At 31.8% G+C, this 23,131-nt stretch overlaps 1 protein-coding gene across 1 annotated transcript in view; it reads left to right on the forward strand.

The window, feature by feature from the left end:
• Window positions 1–23,131, forward strand: part of TMEM47 (transmembrane protein 47) — a 43,730-nt gene that overhangs the window by 16,020 nt on the left and 4,579 nt on the right. The window contains exon 2 of the mRNA XM_031959440.1: window positions 10,162–10,302. Coding sequence (XP_031815300.1) covers window positions 10,162–10,302 — 141 coding nt within the window. The remainder of the gene's footprint in view (window positions 1–10,161; window positions 10,303–23,131) is intronic.

A 23,131-nucleotide genomic window follows, 5' to 3' on the forward strand; every position in this document is an offset into this window, starting at 1 on the left:
CTAGTGTTGTGATATGGGAGCCACTTGCCAGTGGCTGCTGGAAGTCTAACACAGACCTACAGAATGGAGCTCTTCATGTGAGAGGATGATGATGGTGACACAAGAAGACTAAGAGGCAGTTGCGTTTTCTGACTTCTCTCCTCTTTCCTCTCCCTTCAATTTATTTCATTCCCAGTCCATAAGCAACACCTGTATCAGTAAAGGCTGTTTTGCAACTCCTTCAGATGTTATAATCCACCGCTGTGGAGGCTCTCAGAGAATTGACCTGCCCCTTCATTTAGGCATGATCATTAGCACACTAGTTATCCACTTCATTTACTATGTGTAGATAATTTTAAAAGTTAAATATCATGATTGGAAACTACATAGTTAATTTGAAATATTTTTTAAAGGAAAAAAATAGTTCTGATTCTAGCTTGTAAAGATGTTCATTTCTTTATGATAAGAGTTGTGATTAAAAATAGGATCTTTTCATTCCAATTTAGACACATGTATCATACACATCTTAAGTTACATGTAAGGAGGATAGCATTCATAGAATCCAATTATGGAGTAGAAGAAAAAAGATGCTTTAGTGAATTTTATGTTGATTCTCAAAACTTGTTGAACTGACTTTCTGTCTTAATAAGATACTTAACCTGCTGTCTATGATTCTAGATGAACAAAATGGGATTATCCAAGCAACATCAATCTATTTTTATGATAACTTAAAAATATAAAATCTTTGTAATAAGAATTGGTAAGATACATAGAAAACTTGAAATATTTACTGGGTACAGGAATTTTCTGTTCTTATTACAGTCTTTGATATCTAAATAGCTTTAGAAAAAAATCAAATGACTACATTTATAGATAACTAAAGGGAGACATTACAAATAGATAGGAAAAGATAACTTTATTTTGTTAAATGAAGCATAATGATCAGTTTAGGGACATCATTTTTGTTAATGTGTTATGCTTGATTGTTTTTAGACAATGAAAATGAGAGCTAATATTTATATAATGCTTTAAGGGTAACAAAGCATTTTCCATGTAAAATCCATTTAAAATGATGTTTTACCTGACAATTTTTAGAAATGAAATGTTCCTTCTCAAAGAAAATCACTTAGGATCAATGTTATATTCAAAATGCATAAGGAAAAAACATATACAACTTTGGGATTCATCCATTAAAACAGTTTTTAAAAGAAAAATATTTAGAGTTTTTATATAACTAAACTAAACAGTGTTAATAAAATAATTGGAGAAAAATTCTGATTCTTAGTTGCTGTCCATTATAGTTCTCAATCAGGAGCTCAATATTCGACATTCAACTACAGTGATAACTTTAGGTGTAACTTTGAAATGAATGAAAGGGTATTTTTTAAAAAATTGAAAAAGAATAGACAAGTAGCAACATTTTTAGAATAAGTATCTATGGCCTTGAAGAAATCATCATTGACTCATTGACTCTGGTCTCAAAGTCCAGAAGGTATTAATTTTAGGATCTTATTGTTAATTAAAAATGCCCCCCCAAAACAACCCTTTTCCTTCATGAATTCCATAATCAAAAGTGCATTCTCCATTCAGCTGTCAAGAAGTTGCCCCAAAGAACTTATAGTCGTTAGGTAGGATCTCACATAAGGTTACATTTGTTTAAGTATAATGATAAAATTCTATGTGATTCAGCAATATCAATCAATATCAGTTTCCTTTCCCATCTAAAATATGCAATGATAGAGATCTATTTTTGTGCTGCTGAGTTGTACTTTAATAGCAGATTTTAATGGGTCTTATGACGCCACATCAAGAGGACAGCTAGCTTGTTTTTGATACTATTTTATTTTACTTACCTTTTATTGTTCAGTCAATTTTCATCTCAGTCCAGGTCTTTGTGACCCTTGTAGGACTTTCTTAGTGAAGGTATTGGATTGGTTTGCCATTTCCTTCTCCATCTATTTGATAGATGAGGAAATGAGGCAAACATGGTTAAGAGACTTGTCCAGAGTCACACAGCTAATAGTTGTTTGAGGCTGAAATTTAACTCAATAAGAAGAATTTAATAGATTCCAGAGTTTCCAGTCTGTTCATTAGGCCATCTACCTACTCTACCTACTTATCTATATATCTATTTAGCTATTTGTTCATTCATTTGTTCACTATTCAATCATACTCTCACATCTTCATTTATTTGTTCGTTCTCATCCATTCACTTATTGGCCATTTATTCATTTATTTCTTCTTTCAGTTCCTTTATATATTTATTATTTTATTTTATTTTCTCTGAGATGGAGTAAGAAGTTTTTATAGCATTACTCTAGAAGGGACTATTTGGTTTTCATTTCTCCTCTTTCTAATAATATTCATGTCTCTACTTTGTCCCTAAACCTATCTGGAAGAAGTATTTACTGTAACACTTATGCAAAGAATGACAGCTTTGTTTTAAATTTGATTCCCAGATAGGAAAGGTTCTACAACATTCTTAACCTAAACAGGTTAATTGCATAATTTAATAGCTGTAGGAGCTCATATTACTTTCCTCAAATAGATCACCAAGTGTTCATTGCAGTTAAATAAATCAACAAAATTCAAATTTCAAATGAGACAAGTTGATAATGAGCAACTACTAATTTTAAGAACACTGCACATATTAAGTCTGGTAACTACCATATCTAAATCATTTCTCTACTACTTATTATAGTGTAATGATTGTAAATGGCATGTTTATAAATACAAACATTTAGGTATAAATAGTATGTTTTCCAGAACTCATATTACATGTATTGCAACATACTACAATACTAATAATTGGAAACTTGAATTTTATACAGAATTAAACTGATTTTAATCATTTAAAATATATCCAAAATTTTAAAATTAATAGAAGTAATGTTTATTTTCTTGTTGTGAACAATATTTATATAGTATTAAATATTTATGTGATTTAAGATTTTTAAAGTCAATAAATTAATTGAAAATTTTAACTGCTTTAGATCTGAATAAAGCGTTTTGACCATTTGTCATAAATATCAAAGCTTCATCACAAAGCATTTTAATGAATTGTAAAGTTGTGTTTAGTACATAAACTTCTCATTTCAAGATTTATTTTTCAGTTTATGAGGTAAATATTCTCTAGTTTTCATTTTCATGTTATCTAGCATTACACTATTCTTGCCAGGCATTTAAAAGTGAGTGGGATAGAAATTGTAATTGAAAAATAAAATGATAAGACACTGCATCACTTATTGGCCACAGAATTGGCATCTTTACATATGCTTCAGACTCAACCAGGAAAGTAACTAAAGTTTTGAGGAAAATTTTGGACCTAAGAATTATTATTAGCACCAGAAAGCCACCTAACTCTGTGTGCTAGGATACCTTGATTACACACACATCTGTGTGTGCATACATGCGTGTATATGTGTATAGATGTATATCAGTGCACATATATATACAGATTATACATATATAAATCCTCTATATATGCATATATACATTTCTTATATGTATATGTATGCATATATCTTGTTAATTTCTTGATTTTATAACCTTGATTCTAAATATACTTTTTTCTTCCTTTTCCAGAAAACCATTCCATATACAGTGATTTAAGAAGAAAAAAATAGCTTAACTTCATAACTAATACATTGATTATTTCTGATAATATATTCAATATTTCATACCCAAAGTACCCTACCATAAGGTGAAGGGAAAGAGATGCATTTTTTCATCTCTTATCTGATGTTTTCCATGGAATACTCGACTCTTGGCCACTTTTCTAACTATCCAGAATACTCAGTTGCCTTTAGTCAGTCAGAACTGGGATTATATTTAAAGCCATAGCTACAGAGAGTGTTGCTATGGCACTGCGTGAAAAAACCTAGTCAAGACTTTGACTTTAACCATGGCACTTCCTGACAAGATTCAAATAAGTATTGGTCATTTACTCTCTTTCTTTCTCTCTCTCTTTCATCTCTTTCATCTGTCTATATCTGGATATACTTAAATATAGAGTATATGTTTTATACACATACACACACACACACACATATATATATATATATTACAAAATATTTATATTCATGCATATATATATTTGTATTATAGAAAATGACCAAAAAAATAATCATCTCTTGTGATTATAGACCAAGTAAGTGAAAATTAGCATGAGACTCTATTTTGGACCAGGGTTTAAACAAATACAATTTGTGTACAATTAATTAAAAAACAAAAATCAGTGAGCATTTATTATTAGGAACAGTTTTTTTATAAAATACAACCAGAAATTAGAAAAAGCTCAGTTGAATAGAGAAATCACATAGGAGTTCTTAACATCTGCAGGGAAAGAATGGTAGTTAAATCTACACTGCTCCTTCAATCATTTCATGGAGTAACAACAGCCTACAGCTACTGTCTGTTCCAACAATTCCTATCTTTATTATTTTTTTTTAATTTAGTAAAGTAGGGACTGGGCAAATCTGCAGTGGCCATACACTACTCTCTGAATTGCCATTATGAACTACCTGGAGCGAATTATCCAATTCTTTCTGACTCTCTGTCTACCTCTATCTCTCTGACTTTGTGTCTGACTGACTGTCTTTCTGTCTCTCTGCCTCCTCTCCTCCCCTTTCTCCCCATTCATCAATTCCTTCTTCACCTAAAATTAGGAAAGCCAAGATACGACAAAGATAAAAATATGAGAAGTGTGCTCTGTGGGTATCATACTGGAGTAAAAAGGAAAAGGGCTTCAGGTCCCTCCCCACTAGGGGGAGAGGTTTACTAAACAACTTTGTTTTTTTCTTCTCCATCCAAATGCATCCAAGTTGTAACTCCATAACCAATTAAAAATGTTCTTCTTCCCTATATAGTTAGAGTGGAATTACTAATAGAATGTCTACACATGTTTCAACTGCTTTGAATACATATCCATTACACAATATCATTTCTTCTGGTAGAGGAAGAAGGGAAGGAGGAGAAGGAAGAGGAGGAGCAAGTGGAGGAGAAGGAAGAACCTAAGTAAATGACTGTAGTAGTCCACTCTTTGATAAACTCAAAGACTCCAACTTCTGGAATAAGAATCACTATTTGACAAAAAACTTCTGGGAAAACTGGAAAATAGTATGGCAGAAACTAGGCATAGACCAATATCTCACACCCTATGCCAAAATAGGATCAAAAAGGATATATGACTTAAACAACATTCTACCCATTCTTTTGAAAGTAATGAATGCTACTTTTGTTAAAGGAACATCTGCAATGAAGAACTCAAAACACACTAATTTGCCCATTCTGTAAAGGGTGATGACATAAACAAATTAGGAGAACAAAGAACAGTTTACTTGTCATTTTTATGAGGAAAGGAAGATGTGATCAAACAAAAGATGTAGAACAATCGTTATGATTGCACAATGAAAAATTTTGATTACATTAAATTAAAAAAAAGTTTTTGAATAAATAAAAGCAATCCAAATAAAAAGGCAGAAAGCTGGGATTTAGTTTTTATAGCCAATGTTTCTGATAAAAGCCTCATTTCTCAAACATAGGGAACTGAATCAAATTTATAAGAATGTAAGTCATCCCTCAATATATAAATAGTCAAAGCATACTAATAGTCCATTTTCAGATGAAGAAATGAAAGCTATAATCTTATGAAAAATGCTCTCAATTTTTTTAATTAAAGCATTTTTATTTTCAAAACATAAGTAAGTATAATTTTCAACATTCAACCTTTCAAAACTTTATGTTCCAATTTGTTCCCTCCCTTCCCCTCCACCTCCATGGCAAATAATCCAATATATGTTAAATCTGTGTAATTCTTCTATACATATTTCCACAGTTATCATGCTGCCCAAGAAAAAGCAGACCAAAAAGAAAAAAAAATGAGAAAGAAAACAAAATGCAAGCAAATAACAACAAAAAAAAGTGAAAATGCTATGTTGTGAATGAAACTCAGTTCCCACAGTCCGGTGGGTGCAGATGTCTCCCTTCGTCACAAGACCACTGGAACTTGCCTGAATCATCTCCTTGTTGAAAAGAGCTATGTCCATCAGAATTGATCATCATTTAATCTTGCTGTTGCCATGTATAATGATTTCTTTGTTCTGCTCACTTCATTTAGCATCAGTTCATGTAAGTCTCTCCAAGCCTCTCTGAAATCATCCTGCTGATTATTATAGAACAATAATATTCCATAATATTCATATACCATAACTTATTTGGCCATTCTCCAACTGATGGACATCCATTCAGGTTCCAGTTTCTTGCCACTACAAAAAGGGCTACCTAAAACATTTTGCACATCCCTTTCCCTCCTTTATGATCTCTTTCATATACAATCCCAGGAGAAACACTGCTGGATGATAGCTTTTTGGGCGCAGTTCCTAATTGCTCTCCAGAATGGTTCTTAATCACATTTGATTAGAGGAATAAAAATTAAAAGAAATCTAAGCTACCCAATGACATTTATCAGATTAACTAAAATGACAGAAATGGAAAATGATAAATGTTGGAGATGTGGAAAAATTGGAATGTTGATACAATGTGGGTGGAACTGTGAACTGAAGTAATCATTCTGGAGAGCAATTTGTACCTATGTCTAAATGACTATAAAACTATGCACAACTTTTGATACAATACCACTAGTAGGTCTGGATCCCAAGGAAATCATAAAAAAGGAAAAGGATCCATATCTGCAAAAATAGTTATAGTAGCTCTTTCTGTGTTGGCAAAGAATTGAAAATTGAGGGAATACCTGTCAACTGATATATGGTATATGAATATAATGGGGCTATTATTGCATAAGAAATGATGAACAGATGAATTTTAAAAACTTGAACTGATGCTAAGTGAATTGAACAGAGTCAGGAGAACATTGTACACATTAACAGCAACATTGTATGATGATCAACTGTGATAGACTTAACTCTTCTCTGCAATACAGCAATCTAAAACAATTCCAACAGACTCAAGATGTAAAATGTCATCCACATTCAGAAATATAATTCTAGAGTGTTAATGCAGATAGTAACTTATTATTTTCACTTTTTTCTTTATTGTGGTTTTCACTTTTGTTCTGCTTCTTTCACAACATAATTAATATGGAAAGATGTTTAACATGATTTGCATGATTTACATGTATAATCTATATCAGATTGTTTCTTGTATTGGGGGAGGAAAGTGAGAGAAGGACAAAAATTTGTAACTGGAAATCTTACCAAAATAAATATTAAAAACTAACTTTACATGTAATTGAAGAAACATAAAATGCTATTAAATGAAAAAGGTGAACTAAATATATGTCATTTGGCAATATATACTTTTTCTTTCTTTAAAGACTTTATTTATTTATTTGATTTATTTAGTAGTGATGAGTCCTGGTAGAATGTAATTTAATCCTTCCTGAAAATGGGAGGCTGAGGATGGTAGATTACTTTTAAGCTCAGTTCTTAGACTGTTACTATCATAAATTAGACCTCAAGGAGAAGAGGTTTCTTAGGTAAGGTTGAACTGGCCAAGGTGGGGAAATGGAAGAGGTCCACAAATAGATTCTTGCTGATAGCTTCTGCACTTCTAGCCTGGGCTAAGTAGTGAGATCCATTCTCAAATAGTTCAATTAAACAATAAAAATAAATAAATAATAAAAATATGTAAAAGATACCTAAAGTAAAAGAAAGTATAAGGACTAGTTTTTTTTTTTTTATTCTCTCTCTCTCTCTCTCTCTCTCTCTCTCTCTCTCTCTCTCTCTCTCTCTGTCTCTCTCTCTCTCTCTCTCTCTCTCTCTCTCTCTCTCTCTCTCTCTTTCTCTCTCCATCTCAAAAATAGAAGTAATCTGAATACCTCCTGCTCCTACTTATGGATCACAAGCCAAGATTTTAATTTTCTTTCCTTTCTCTGTAGATGGTGGATGAACAAAAAGGGGAAAAGTACACAGAGGAAACTAATAAATTACTTCAACTCTGCAACTCTATTGCAGTCAGAACTTGAGACTGGTCAAAAGGGAGCATTTTTTTTTCTTCACAGGGAAACTATATATAAGCAGGAAATACCTAAACCCTAAATTGAAAGGGCAAAAAAAAAAATTCCAACTTCCTCAAAACCTGGAGGTGGTAATAAAAATGGAGCTACCTGAATAATTAAAATTGTAAAATGCCTAGTTTTCATCCTCAGGATGTACTAGGATATATCTCACAAGCTATTTGCCTTTCATTCAGCATACAAGGATACAAAGAACTAACATCAGTCCTAGATCAACTTTGATTATCTTTAGGGATCACCACTGAGTCAAACAAGCAGTTTTCCTGAAGCAAATGAGTAGTGGTTTCCTACTTTTAACTGGATTTCTGGTTAACGACCTTGTTCCTCTTTGAGGAAAAAGGTAACCAAAAACAAAAACAAAACACTAGAAATTTATCTTTGGTATCTTTATTAAGGTTTGTATTTTGAAGTATCTTATTGGTATATACTTCAAAGAAAAAAGATGCTGCATAAATATATACACCAAGAAAGAGAGATTTTTGACACAGAAGAGGAGAAATATGATATGACAAAGAAGTACAAGACTGATTTTTTTCATGAACTCCCAGTAACTCCCTTAAATGAAGAAATTTTCTCAGCATCAAGGTTAATTGAAATCAGTAGTCTGTAATTCCAGTTGGTTTTTATCCTCCAAAAATAGTTTTAAATAAAGGAATCATTAAAACATTGACAATATTTCTAAAAATTAGAAAATTAAACTTTTTGCAAAGGAATCCATTAGCAAGTAATTATCCAAAACTCTTCCAAATTAACTTCTAGGAGATATGTAAATTGGGTTTATTTATAATATGGATTATGGTACAACAAAAACCTTAGAGAGGACGTCAGGTGACCTGAGTTTTGCTTCTTTCTCTCTCTTTCTTTCTCTCTCTCTCTCTCTTTCTTTTTTTTTTTAATAGTGTAGACCTATATAAATTTGTACAAGATATGTTCCTTGTTTGACTTTCAGATGTCTGAATATCTGAAAATGATGTCCTTGGCAACTCAAATATTCTAAATATGTTAGAAAAGTAACTTATAAATGTGTTGTATATAAAAGTCAGGATTAAAAATAAATCATGTCAATGATAATAAAAATGATTACTTACATTTACCTTATACTTTTAACGTTTAAACATTTTTTAAGTAGGCTATTCATTTCCTCAAATAATTCATTCTGTCTATAAAATAATTGAAAATGTGGATGAAACAAGAGTCCTATCTTATCATTTCTGTTTTTTTCCCCTTTTATACCAAATAGAGAAAATTTCTCAGTAACCTTCCCAATTAGTTTGAAAAAAATCCAAAATTATCTAATTACTGTGCTTTGACCATAAAAAAGAACTTAATAAATGTTGAATGAATAAAAAATAGATTCAACAATGATGTACAGTTTTTTGATTTATTATCATTAGGGTGGAAACCACCTCCACAAATACAGATTGTAACCCTTCTATGCCTTTTCATCCTGAAGGCTTCTTGTCCAGGTTCTTCTATCAATCTGGAAGAAAATAAAAAGAATGATTTAACACAATGAATGGTTTTCTCTTCTTTTAATATTATGTGTAGTTTACTACAATATTTATACTGTCATTCTGGTACCCCTTAACCTCACTACATGACTGATTCACTTTTTCCATGATTCTATATTTTATAATGCTTTTAATATACAAGTTATTAATAATTTGATAACTTGTTTATATCTGCCTTATATCTTTTATATGACCCTTTTAATGGACTTATTAGTACAATCCTTGAAAAAAACATTTTTAATGGGGAAAATGATGTTCTAAGAGTCATAGGAACTCTGATAAATTTAATTATTCAAACAAAATAAGGGATATGTTATCATAGATCTAGAAGATTTAGAGGGCTCTTTCATTCTCTAATTGTACAGAAGAGAACACTGAGTTTCACAGATGAGTGACTGACTGAAGATCACATACATAGTAATCCTCAGATGTAATTTGAAACTAGATCCTCTGACAGGAAAGTCAGTGCTTATTCCACTCTATCGTATTAAATAGCTATAATGGATTTTTCTCAGCTCACTTTTTGGTTAATTGCTAACATTTAACTACACCTTAGTGTGGGTTATGGAGCATTATCCTGTTTTATACTCTTCAGAGTTGCATGTTGACATCATTTACTTTATTTTCCTTTTCTAGATTGGCAGATTGCTACATTGGCCTTACTCTTGGGTGGTGCTGCCATCATTCTCATTGCCTTCTTGGTTGGTTTGATATCGATCTGTGTGGGATCTCGGAGACGTTTCTATAGACCAGTTGCTGTGATGCTTTTTGCAGCAGGTAAATATCTTAACATTTTCCCTCTCTGTATTATAAATCATGAGGCTTTTTACACCTTCATTGTCAATACAGAGATGTAAAATAGTACATCTATATTGCATCCCATACAAATTTGGTGACACTTGTTATGTCTTAAAATAAATTGGATTAGACTTCAGCAGATTATTAATTTTTTTTAGTTTGTTAAATATTTTAAGTTACAGGTACAAAACTTTTAAGCAAAATATGAATAAATAATAGCATTTGAAAGTACCATTTGCCTTAGTAACTGTAGCAGATTTGTTCACAAACAGTTCCTTTTCCCCAAAAAACCCTCAAAGGGGGTTTTATTTTTGTGCTTGCTTTTTTAGTCTTATTGAAATCATAATGTCAAGTTTTGTTTTTTTAGTTTTTTTCCCCCTATGACTTGAAGCTAGGAAGTTAATTCCAAATTCTATATCATCATGTGTAATTTAGTATGAAAATGAATCAAATTAGTTTTAGATTTTGCTGTTTATACCCTATGACACAAATAAGTCAGTTGTGAAATGTTAATTAATATGTGCTCATTAATTTAAAAGCTATCAAAATATGAAACTGTCCAGATTAAAACACCAATGAAATAGATGCTAAAATATCACAAGGAAATATTCAGAAAATGCCTCACTGACTAAGAAGACGGTGAACCATTTCTTTAATGAGAATAGCAACTCCCATTAACAATTACTTTGTTAAACATTATGACTTTATATGAAATATATACATTTGTATCTTGAGCTAACTTCCTTTTATTCTGTCAATCATATCCTTGTCAAAGCTCACAGCATCACCTATCCAATAGAGAATAATGAATACAATGATAAAATCATGTAAACTGCTAGATGGATTTTTAAAAGTCATTAATGTGATTGGAATATATAGGTGGTGGTTGAATGTGAAGGGTATTAAGAATATAAAATTTTTAAAAAAGAGAGAAAAATGATGAAGTGTTCTGCTGCCCCCTACTGTTCATGTTGATGTTTTTACTTAGACAACTGGACAAAAAGGAGATCCTTTGTGTTTCAGAAAGAATTCTTATACAATCAATCAAACCACCACATTTTGCAGAAAAGAAAGTTGAGGCCCAGAGATGTAAAGTTACCACTTACAGATCATAAATATGGAAGAATCCTAACAGATTTATAACATCACTGATTTCAATCTAGAAGGGGACTCAAGATTGCCTAGTCGAATTCCCTTATTAGAAGTTAAGAAACTGAATTTTAAGGACTTTAAGTCATTTAACTAAGGTCACACAGATGATATATAGTGGACTAAGGACTGAAAATCATGTCCTCCAGGATTCAACTCTCAAACAAGGGAGTTTATTGCTAACTAACTTTTATGTATTATATTTTTTATTATATTGTTAATGATAACTGATAATTTGATTATTATTTTTCAAAAAGCAGATTCTGTTTCACTAAACAAATAGTAGTGCAACAGAATTCTAAGTTAAAAAAGAAACATTTCTAATTTATAGGAAACAAAATTCTCTGATGACTAATTTAATAGAATGTTAATATGCCATCAAAGTCTCTAGAATTGCAGCTTAGTTTTGGCTTTGAGACTTATTCTGGGTCTAGCACTGGTGAGTAAAATGAAATAATTTGAATCTCCCTGACAGTCCATTTTAGCTGACCTTATCTTTATAACTGTGTCTTGCTTCCTTAAGTATTTAGAGGAACAATTATTGACACCATTAATTTTATATATATATATATCTGTAAGGCACACACACACATATATTTCCCATGCTAAGCAAGTAATTAGATTGTATGTATGGTGACAGGGTCTAGAATTATCCTCATCTTCATGAGTTAAAATCTGCCCTTAGACACTTACTAATTATATGATACTGGGCAAATGACTTATGTTTGTTTACCTCATTTTTTTCATGTATAAAAGGAGGTATAAAAGAAAATAAAATAGCAAACTCTGGTATCTCTGCCAAGAAAATCTCAAATGGGGTCAGAATCAGACATGACTGAAATGAACAACTACAACAAAGCTATTACTGTAGCATATCATAAGGCTAATGGAAAGTACTAGCTGTGGGATTAACACCTGGGTTCAAATTCTACTTTGTAATATTTAGTAGATTGTAACTATGGATAAATTATTTTCCTTCTTTGTACTTTCATTTTCCTCATCCAATAAAGTTCTCTTGAAGAAGTGTTGTCAAAGTCTAAATATCTAGATATTTACTAATATCTACTAATAAGAAATTACTAATTTCTTACTAATAAGAAAATAAATTTCTTTAAAAATAGTTTAATCAAACTTTTATGGGAATAAGAACTATAACTAGCTGCAACAAATCTTAATTGTTAAATCCTGGTATTTAAAAAATACAACTAGGATTTTTTAAACTACTAAGACTTCGAATCAAAATTATAATATCATTCAATATAGAATCTTAATAATGCTGTCACTTCATTTAACTTAATCTCTTTTGACATGCTGTGATTATATGAGCAGTTGAAAGAATCATTAACTTCAAGCTCATTATACATTTAAACAGGGTAGATCTTCATGGTTATTTGTAACACAGCAGGCCAGTCTTTCCCTTTCTGTTTGGAGAATATCATTAAAAGTATTTGTAGCTGATTTCTGGAAAATATAGTCATTAAAATAGATCCATCATGTTCCTCTGGGCAAAATAAAGGAGAGAAATGGAAAATTTGCTTGCTAAAAATGAGACAAGTTTGAAAAAAGAACTAAAGTAACCTACCTGGATGTTACTGAAATGTGGAAAGTATTAAGTTTGCAGCACTTCATTAATATCCTGTCTGACTCTTCCTAGCTGTGTAACTATGTATATCCCTTAGTTTTCTCAGTCTGATTTCTCAATGGTAAAATGAAATGATTGAGCTAGTTATCCATCCTCCAAATATCTTTCATCTCTTGACTTCCTGCATTTTCATTTGCTTTCCCTGTGCCTCATACTAGGAGACTTCAACATATTGACAACTCTCTCTCCAACAAAATGATCCTTCTGTTCTTCAATCTACTCACCTCCACACCACCTCAGCCACACACATAGATGATCATACCTTTGATATTTCTGCCTTCCAAAAATTTAGTATGACCATACTCAAGAATGCCAATAAGTGCTCCTATGACCATAATCTCTTGGCTTTCTACCTCTCCTTCTTTCTTCCCTTATTAAACAATAATAAATATACAGAATGTAATCTTTATTCACTTGACCCCTTAATTTTCTCCTAAACCATCTTCTCTTCATGATCCACTAACTTCTCTTTTCTCTGTGCCCCTTTGGTAAACGACTTCAACTGTACCTGTTCTCTTAAGTCACTTGTCTCCTTATTATATAACCATTTGCGTTCTGCCAAGCCTCAGGCTTGGATAATTTCCAATATCCACTACATTTGTTCCTATACATATGCTGCTGAAGGAAGGTAGAGAAGATCTCACAATTTTTGGCTAAACCCTTTGAAAGGAGTATGAATAATTGTTGCCTCTATTTTCTTTCTTTTTTTTTTTTTTTTCATTCTCTTCTTAATCTCCATACATTCCAGTTTTTGACTTAACCATAATAGCTCTCTTTTAACCACCTGATGTTCTCTTAACTATCAGATACTCCCTTGGTCTTTTTTTCAATCCTTACTCTTCTTGACTTCTCTTTATTTTCTATCAGTCTGTTCTCTGTGATATACATTTCTTTTGAGTTTTTTCTCCTGTATTAGACTGATCCTTTGCTTTGCTGAATTCTTCTCTGGTTCATGACCACTAACAATAGGTGTCAAGAAATCACTAAAAATGTCACATGAAGTGAGTTGGGCTGGAAATCAGGAGGCATAAGATCTAATCCGAATTCTATTTTGCATAAGCTTCAGGTAGTTGAATCTATTTCTCTATCAGAAAATTAAGTTTGATTTGAATGATATTGAAAGGTCCTTCAAGTTTTAAAAATAGGCTAATGGATAAGATCTCTTATGAAATGGTTCTTTTTTTATAAGAAAGAATTATTTAACTATATGAAGTGTTATAGTCAATCAGTAATAAACTGTGTTTATCAATGGGGTCTCTAAAAATAAAATTGTCAATTATAGAAATCACATGCTTTTAAGTTTAATTTCCATTACTGTTTTCCATATAATTTTCTTAAATCTAGAAAATCAACAAAACAATAAATCAAGTTGATTTATAATGTTTGCCCAGGTATCAGTTTTAGAACTAAAATTTGAGAACCAGCTCTTATGAACCTATTTGAACTGGTCTCAGGCCTGAGAGTTACAAGTGATGTCAATTCTGCTCCCATGATTATATAATAAAATACAAAATATTAATAGTGTTAGACCTTTTCATGGGAAATAAAACTGACTCATTTCATTTTCCTTGCCCTGCTACCCATCCTATTTCTAAAAACTTTTAAGAAAATGAAGTGACAATTTATACAAGCAAAATGGATGGATCTAAATCTAAATTTAAAAAAAGTTTAATTAAATGAAAAAAATCAAAGCAAGAAAATTATTGTCTTCAGCATTGATTTTATTGTGTACATTTTTGTCTGATTTCAGAAAGCATAGAATAATTCAGGGCCATAAAGCTTTTTAAATATAATTTTAATTTGACATTATAATACATAGCTTTGTTACCAATTGAATTTCTTGTAGGTATATTGCCACTTTTTCCTTAAGAGAAAAGATTGGATGGCTATATTAATGTACCTCTCAAATATTTGCTTAAGTAAATTAAGGCACACTGGAATGTATTTTAAAAACACCTTACTTTAATGGCTAGTCATTTCACAGAAAAGAAAATGAGACATAAAATTTCATATTCTAATCTCTATTCTATATCCATATCTGTTGATAACCAGGTAATATCAGTAATTATTTTAAATCATCATATGAGAGTTTTTCCTAGATTCTATTTGGAATGTGTTTAATTCATCTGAGTTCAGTGTGTATTGGAATTAATAACTAAAGAAATGGATCTTAGTTGCAAGATTTTTCTTGTTATTGTAACTATTTTGAAAAGAATAATGCTAAGCATTATGTGATTTCAATGCTGTAGAGGAATTTTCTAAGTATGAGAAAATCTCTTCAGTGATTCAGATGAACAATTTAAATATGAATCTAAGAGCAATCTGTTTAGGATTATCTATATGTGTCAAAATCACTGAGTCTAAATCTTCCTGTAAAATGCCAGCACCTCCCCCCACCCACCCAACCCCACTACTATGTTTCTAATTATAATTAGAATTTAGTCAAAATTTACTCAATTTTAATTTAAGACCAATGAGCTATACATGTGTCTTCTTTTATATCGGGGTACAAGTCTGGTTGGAAAACTTAAAGATAAAGATTGCTTTTTAAAAATACTTTTTATGCTAAGATTGTTTAAATAATGGTCATTATATCAGCATATATGAAATTTAAAATTTGTGTCAGAATTTCAGAAACACAAATGTGTATTAAAATACATGTATAATAAAATAAAAATACAAATTAAATCTTGTATTTTTAAATTTATTTTAATACACATTGCTTTCTGAATCATGTTGGGAGAGAAAAAGCAGAACAAAAGGGAATAACAATGAGAGAGGAAAAAAACTGAAAAAAGAAGGGAATATAGCATGTATTGATTTACATTCAATTTTTGTAGTTCTTTTTCTGGATGCCAAAGGCATTTTCTGTCCAAAGTCTATTGGAATTTCTGTAGATCACTGAACTACTGAGAATAACCAAGTTGTTCATAGTTGATCATGGCACCTTAACGTGTGCAATTTCTTTTCCTAAAATGGGACTACTTAAATAATTTGTTTTCTTTCTGTTAATCTGGGCAATTTATATTTGTGTAAATATTCATTCATTTTGTCGAGATTATCAGATTTGCTGCCATATAGTTGACTAAAATATCCGCTAATTATTGCTTTAATTTTTTTTTTCCTTTGGTTGTAATTCCACCCTTTTCATTTTTGATACTAGGTATTTGTTTGTTTGTTTTATCTTTTTCTAATCAAAGTAACCAAAGGTTTATCTATTTTATTAGTTTTTTTCATAAAACCAATTTTAGGTGTAATAATTGCTTCAATAGTTTTCTTATTTTCAATTTTATTAACTTCTCCTTTGAATTTCAGAATTTATAATTTGGTATTTAATTGGAGGTTTTTAATTTGTTCTTTTTCCAACTTTATTAATTGCATGCCAAATTCATTGATTTTTACTTTTTCTATTTTATTCATGTAGCTATTTAGAGATATAAAATTTCCCCTAAGAACTGCTTTGATTGCATCCCCTAGGTTTTGATATGTTGTTTCATTATTGCCATTCTCTTTAATGAAATCATGGATTGTCTCTATGATGTGTTGTTTGAACCACTCATTTTTTTAATTAGATTATTTAATTTCCAATTAGTTTAGTTTTCAGTCTGTCTTTCCCTGCCTCTTTGTTAAATTTAATTTTTATTGAAGTATGATCTGAAAAGGAAGCATTTACAATTTCTTCCTCTCTGCATTTGGTTGTGAGGTTTGTATGTCCTAATACATGGTCAATTTTTTGTGTAGGTGTCATGTACTATTGAGAAAAAGGAGTATTCCTTTCTGTTCCTATTCAATTTTTTCCACAGGTCTCTCATATATACGTTTTCTAGGATCCTATTTATCTCTCTAGGTTTTTTCTTTTTATTTTGTGATTAGATTTGTCTTATTCTGAGTGGCGAAGGCTGGAGTCTGCCATTAGTAGTTTTATTGTATATTTCTTCATGTAACTGGTTTAAAACCTTCTCTACAAATTTGGCTGCTCTGCCATTTGGAGCATATACATTTAGTATCCTTACCACTTCATTGTTTACAGTACCCATTATCAAGATATACTTTCCTTCCTTATCTCCTTAATTAGATTTTTTACTTTTGCTTTATCTGAGATCACAATTGCTGCCTCTTTTTTTTTTTAACTTCAGCTAAAGCATAATAAATTCTGTTCCTTTATTTTGTATGTGTCTCTTTGTGTCAAATGTGTTTCTTGTAAACAACATATTGTAAGATTCTGTTTTTTAATTCCATCTATTATTCACTTCTGTTTTATGGGAGAGTTAATCCCATCACATTCACAGTTATGATCACCAGCTCTGTATTTCCCTTCAACCCATTTTTTTCATTTATATATACTTTTGTTCTCCCTTTCCACTCTGTCATTAGTAGTGTTGTTTTTTTTTTTTGACCCACCTCATCCACTATCTTATCTCCTATCACTCCTCCCCTACTTTTGACTTTTTTTCCCTACTGGTTGTGTTTCCCTTCTACCCAGCTCCTCCTTTTTAATTTCCTTTTTCTCCTCCTACTTCTTTATAGGATTAGATAAATTTCTCTAGCCAACTGAATGATTAAGTAATTCTCTCTTAGAGACAAAACTTATGAGATAAAGCTTCAGACAATATTTATCCCCCTATCTTTTTTCTCTCAATTTTAATAGGTCTTTTGTGTGATCTAATTTGTCTTATTTTCCCTCTCCTTTCCTCTTCGTCTAGTATAGACCTTTTCCTACTTCCTAATGTCTTTTCTTTGATATAATCACATCAGAATCCATTCGCAACCACACCCTCCTTGCATGTGATACTCCATTATGTCTGCCCCAGTAACAGATATAGTTAGCAAGAGTAACAGTGATCATTCCCTTCTAGGTATATAACAAGTTTAATCTTTAAGTAATATATATTTTCTCCTGTTTACCTTTTCATGCTTCTTGAATCCTGTTTGTAGATTAATTTTTCTGTTTAGTACTGATTTTTTCAATAGAAATGATTGAAAGTCTCTTACTTCATTGAAGATTCAAAGCCTTCCCTGAACTATGATGCTCAGTCTCTCTGGTTAGATATTTTTTGTTTGTTTGTTTGTTTTAACCTTAAGTCCTTTGCTTTCCAGAATATGGTATTCCAGTCCCTCTGAACCTTTACTGTAGAAGCTGCCAGATCCAGGATAATCATAACTGTTGCACCTTAATATTTGAATTGTTTTTTGTCTGGCAGCTTTTTAGCTGTTTAGTATTTTTTCCTTGAGATTGTTTTCTAGAGTTTTGCAACAATGTGCTTGGGGTTTTCATTGTGGGATATCGTTTCGAAGATTCTTTCAATGAATATTTCCCCTTATTTTTCTAGAATATTGGGACATTTTTATTTGATAATGTCTTGAAGAATTCTATCCAGGCTCTTTTTGGTCATGGCTTTCAGGTAGACCTGTAATTTTTAAATTGTCTCTAAAAATAGAAAATTCATCTATTTCTAGGTCAGCTGTTTTTTGTTTTGTTTTGTTTTGTTTTGTTTTGTTTAATGAGGTATTTTCCACTTCTTTCCAGGTTTTCATTCTTTTAGGTTTGCTTGACTAATTCTTCATGTCTCATGGTGTCATTAGCTTCCATTTGCTCCATTCTCATTTTTACTTTGTGATTTTCTTCAGTGAGCTTTTGTATCTCTCACTCTCTCTTTTTTTAATTTGATTATTTCTACTTTTGAAAGTGTTAAAATCTCAGTGGATTTCTTTTTACATGTGGCCACTTGTATTTTTTTTTTTTTTTATGAGATTGGCTTTCTTTCCCAAACTATTGTCTCTCTTTGGCAAATGTATCATTTCTTTTCTCATTTTTTTCTTTTATCTCTCTGTTTTGCTTTTTAAAGTCTCTTATGAGCACTTCCAAGAAGCCTCTTTGGGCTTGAGAGCAATTCATATAGCTCTTTGAGATTTCCTTTGTGGACATTCTGCCCTCAACTGAGTTGGTTTTCCTACTCACCATAGTAGTCTTCTATGGTCAAGGTTCAAAGGTTCTTTTCTGTTTCTTGTTCTTTTTTCTTTCCTTTTCTTTTGAATACAGAAAGAACTTTGAATACAGGGGCCTCTTGTGTTGCAGGGGTTAGTTTTGACTCCTCTCTTTGGGGGACATCCTGATTTCCCAGAGTTTGCCTTCAGCTGAGACTGGAGGCTATCCCACTGATCTTATCCTCTACTGAGCCAGGACTGAGGCTCTCTGTTGCTGTTTTTCTGTGACTAAGACTCTTTCATGAGCTTTCCCAGAGTCTATCTGAACTGGACTGGACACTTCATCCACCCCGGTGAGACTGACCTTTCTTGAAGTTTTTTCCCATTCTATCTTAAACTAGAAAGTGGTTTCTTTCCATCATCTTCTATTCAGAGGCTTCCAGTAGTTTTCCAGCGAAGAGACCTTGAGCAGCTTCCTGGTTTCACTCTGCCATTTTGACTCCATTCCTGCAAGTCCTTTTCATTTGTACTTTGTATTTTTACTTAGAATGGATAGAGAATCTTTGAGTTCTAGGAAGAAATTTCCCCATTTTCCTTTAGCTTGATGTCATGGGAGTGGCTAGATTGAATACTTTAGAAGCATCATGAGTTGTTTATCTTTTTCTTTTTTTTTTTTTTTTAGTTCTGTATACCTTTTTAGAGAGAATTTTTTTTTTCATATCAGTCAGAAAGTAATGCATTTTAATCATTCCTTCTTCAAGAATTTCATATATTCTATCCATGTGATCAAGGGAAAAAATGAATTTATTTTTTTCAGCACAAAAAACATGGCTAGCTGATTACAAAAAGTGTTGCCACTTTGGTGACAAGTCATTCTGAAATCTTACTATAGACTTTCTAAGAACAAAAATCACAAGTGGAATAATGACCTTTTGCAGACAATTTGATTGAATAGAAGATTCAGTACTCTTGTATGATTAAACAGGTTTATTTTCATACTGTTCTCCCTTTTGTAAAGGTTAATGAAATGTGTCCATTGCTAGATTGCAGTTTGTTTTTCTGGTCTCCTCTCTTTGAAAGGGATTCTTGTTTTTTACTCACCTGAGATTTATGTGCTGTCATAGAAAACAGTTAACAAGGCTTTCCAAATATTTACATTGTATATTTATTTCAGAAAGTTTGTTTCTTTAAGAATCATAAACAAGCTGGCTTTCACCTATATAGAACAAGGATCCCTTTATAATAAAAGTATACCAGATATTACAGATGGAAGCTGTGACATCAGTGCACAATGACTTCCTAGCAGAAGGGACAGATTGCAGCTGTTTGTAGATTTAGAGAGACTACACACCATAGAAGTCAAATAGAATGTAATCAGCATTCAAGAACAGAAATGATTTTTGTGAGAGATGACCTATTTGGTGTGAGAAATGAGACTAGATGGAGAATAGCATTTGATGTAAATTTCACAGTGAATTCTTATAATTGCAGATCTTTAAAGGTTTTTCAGAAGGGTTTCTTCAGAAAAGAGTCTTTATTCACCTCATTCATGAGCAAACCAACAAAAAACAAAAAGGTTCTCTCCTTCCCTTTTCCTCCAACCTTCTTACTCTCTTATGAAGCAGGTCCTATATTGAATGGAACCTTTAGTGATACAATGTTTGAGCCTCTGGTAATACCTATCAGAGTATTATTCCTGATATTCTCTATTAGGGGACTCATTGCCATTATCTAGATTTTTTTTTAAGAAGAATATAATTCTTTGGAAACAGAGACTGTATTAGTTCTGTTCCTTCATTTTTTTGTTTTTGTTTTTGTTTTTTCCACAAACTAGGTTATAGTAGTATGTACAGATTTAAGTACACATTGAATAGAATTGAATAATGAAGAAATAAAATTTAAGCATATTGCCTATGAAGAACTTGAGCTTTAGTAGATAACCCAAAACCCACAAACTAATTTTTGGCATTATAATTGGCCTTCTTTATTTTAACACATTCTTACTAGAATAATTTTAAATATAATCATAGTTAAGCATATAGGAAATCTAAAATTTGTTTCAGAGAATTTCATTAGCACAAACTAGATTTGATTTTTATTTTAAGTAAATTCTTTGGGGAGAGGGTCTCATTTTCCATGCAGAAATCTGTTCTTTAACTTTAAATATAAGAGAGGAGTGGAGAGACTTACATGAACTGATGCTAAGTGGAATGAGCAGAACCAGGAGATCATTATATATCTCAACAATGATACTGTATGAGGATGTATTCTGATGGAAGTGGATTTCTTTGACAAAGAGATCTAACTCAGTTTCAATTGATCAAGGATGGACAGAAGCAGCTACACCCAAAGAAAGAACACTGGGAAATGAATGTAAACTGCTTGCATTTTTGTCTTTCTTCCCAGGTTATTTTTACCTTCTGAATCCAATTCTTCTTGTGCAACAAGTGAACTGTTTGGTTCTGCACACATATATTGTATCTAGGACACACTGTGACATATTTGACTAGTATAGGACTGCTTGCCATCTGGGGGAGGGGGTGAAGGGAGGGAGAGGAGAACTCAGAACAGAAGTGAGTGCAAGGGATAATGCTGTAAAAAAAACAAAACAAATACAACCAACCAAACAAAAAAAACTACCCAGGCATGGGCTCTGTCAATAAAAAATTAAAATAAAATAAAATAAATAAACAAATAAATTTAAGTATAATTAATAAAGTCAACAAGAACAAAGTAATATATAGCCTAATAAAAAATGTGGAGTAATGACATCAAGGAGATTTCCTCAAAAGGTGAGTTTGGAGCCTGATTTTGAAGTAAGTAAATAGCAAAAATTGTAATTCACAAAGGAAAAGGCCTTTCAAAGATGGGATGGGACATGGAGAAAGGCATTAAGGCAGGAATTTTGCAAGTCATGCATGTTGGGAAATCAGTTAAATGGATTATCTTGGTTTGAAATACAGAGATATAGCTTCAAAAGAGGATATTAGAAGAGGTCTAAATGAACAATAATTGAAAGTTATGTGACAGACTAAGCAGTTTGGTTTTGTTCTCTGAGAGTGAATTTGAGTTCCTTAATTTCTGAATAGCATAAAATAAGGACAGGAATTGTTGCTGAATTTTATCCCTTAGCAATCAGGCCGGTATTTCTTAAGCTTTTCCTTCATTTATGGCACTGTTAGGTTCTGTGAATACGAATTCAGTGAGTGAAAGAATCCCTATTTGTAAGGAGTTTACATACTAATGAAAAAGATAATAAATATATGTATGGGTAGGTATGTATACATATGTGTGTGTATCTATATAGAGAGACAATGAGAGAGAAAGAGAGAGACTGACAGACACATACACACACAGAGCACTAGTGGTTGAGAAGATGAGGAATGACTCAGTGTAAAAGATAGTGAATAAGCCATATCATAAACTAAGAGAGGTATTTTATAATGATAAAATGTAGACATACAAAAGAATTGCATTCCAGGCTTGGAGAATGGCCAGTGAAAAAGTCTGGGGAAGATAAGGAGAAGAGGGAAGGTCATTTGCCAAGATTGTTCCATATGTGAAAAGGTATCATACCCAGTGAGACTGGAGAAGTAGTTAGAATAAATTTTGAAGTACTTTGAAAGGTTAACAGAGGAGCTTCTACTTTGATCCTAGAAGAAAATGGAAAACATTTATTGAGTAGAAGAGTCACATGGTTAGATCTGTGTTACAAGGAAAACAAACAATGAGGCTCCTGGTAGAATATCCAGAATGTAATCCAGTGGTGAGAAATTAAAGATAAGGAAACCAATCAGGTAGCTGTTTCCCTTATCCAGGGAAAGGGGCTTGAAGACCAACTAAGCTAATGTCATAGTTGAGAAGAAGTGGAATGCTAAACAAAACAAGACAAGAAAAAAAAAAGAAAAAAAAAAAACGAGATACTCACTTCCTTCTCCTAGGAATAACTTACACTTATTAAAAAATGTGAAGCTATTTAAAATTAATTTTGTTTTTAAAATTTCATACACCATGAAACATTGGAGACATTGAGAAGGGACAAAACCAAAAGTGACAATTGTGACTGATTACATCTTTCTTTCTTTCTTTGAG

The sequence above is a fragment of the Sarcophilus harrisii genome, chromosome 3 (assembly GCF_902635505.1).
Source record: "Sarcophilus harrisii chromosome 3, mSarHar1.11, whole genome shotgun sequence".
NCBI classification, from domain to species: Eukaryota; Metazoa; Chordata; class Mammalia; order Dasyuromorphia; family Dasyuridae; genus Sarcophilus; species Sarcophilus harrisii.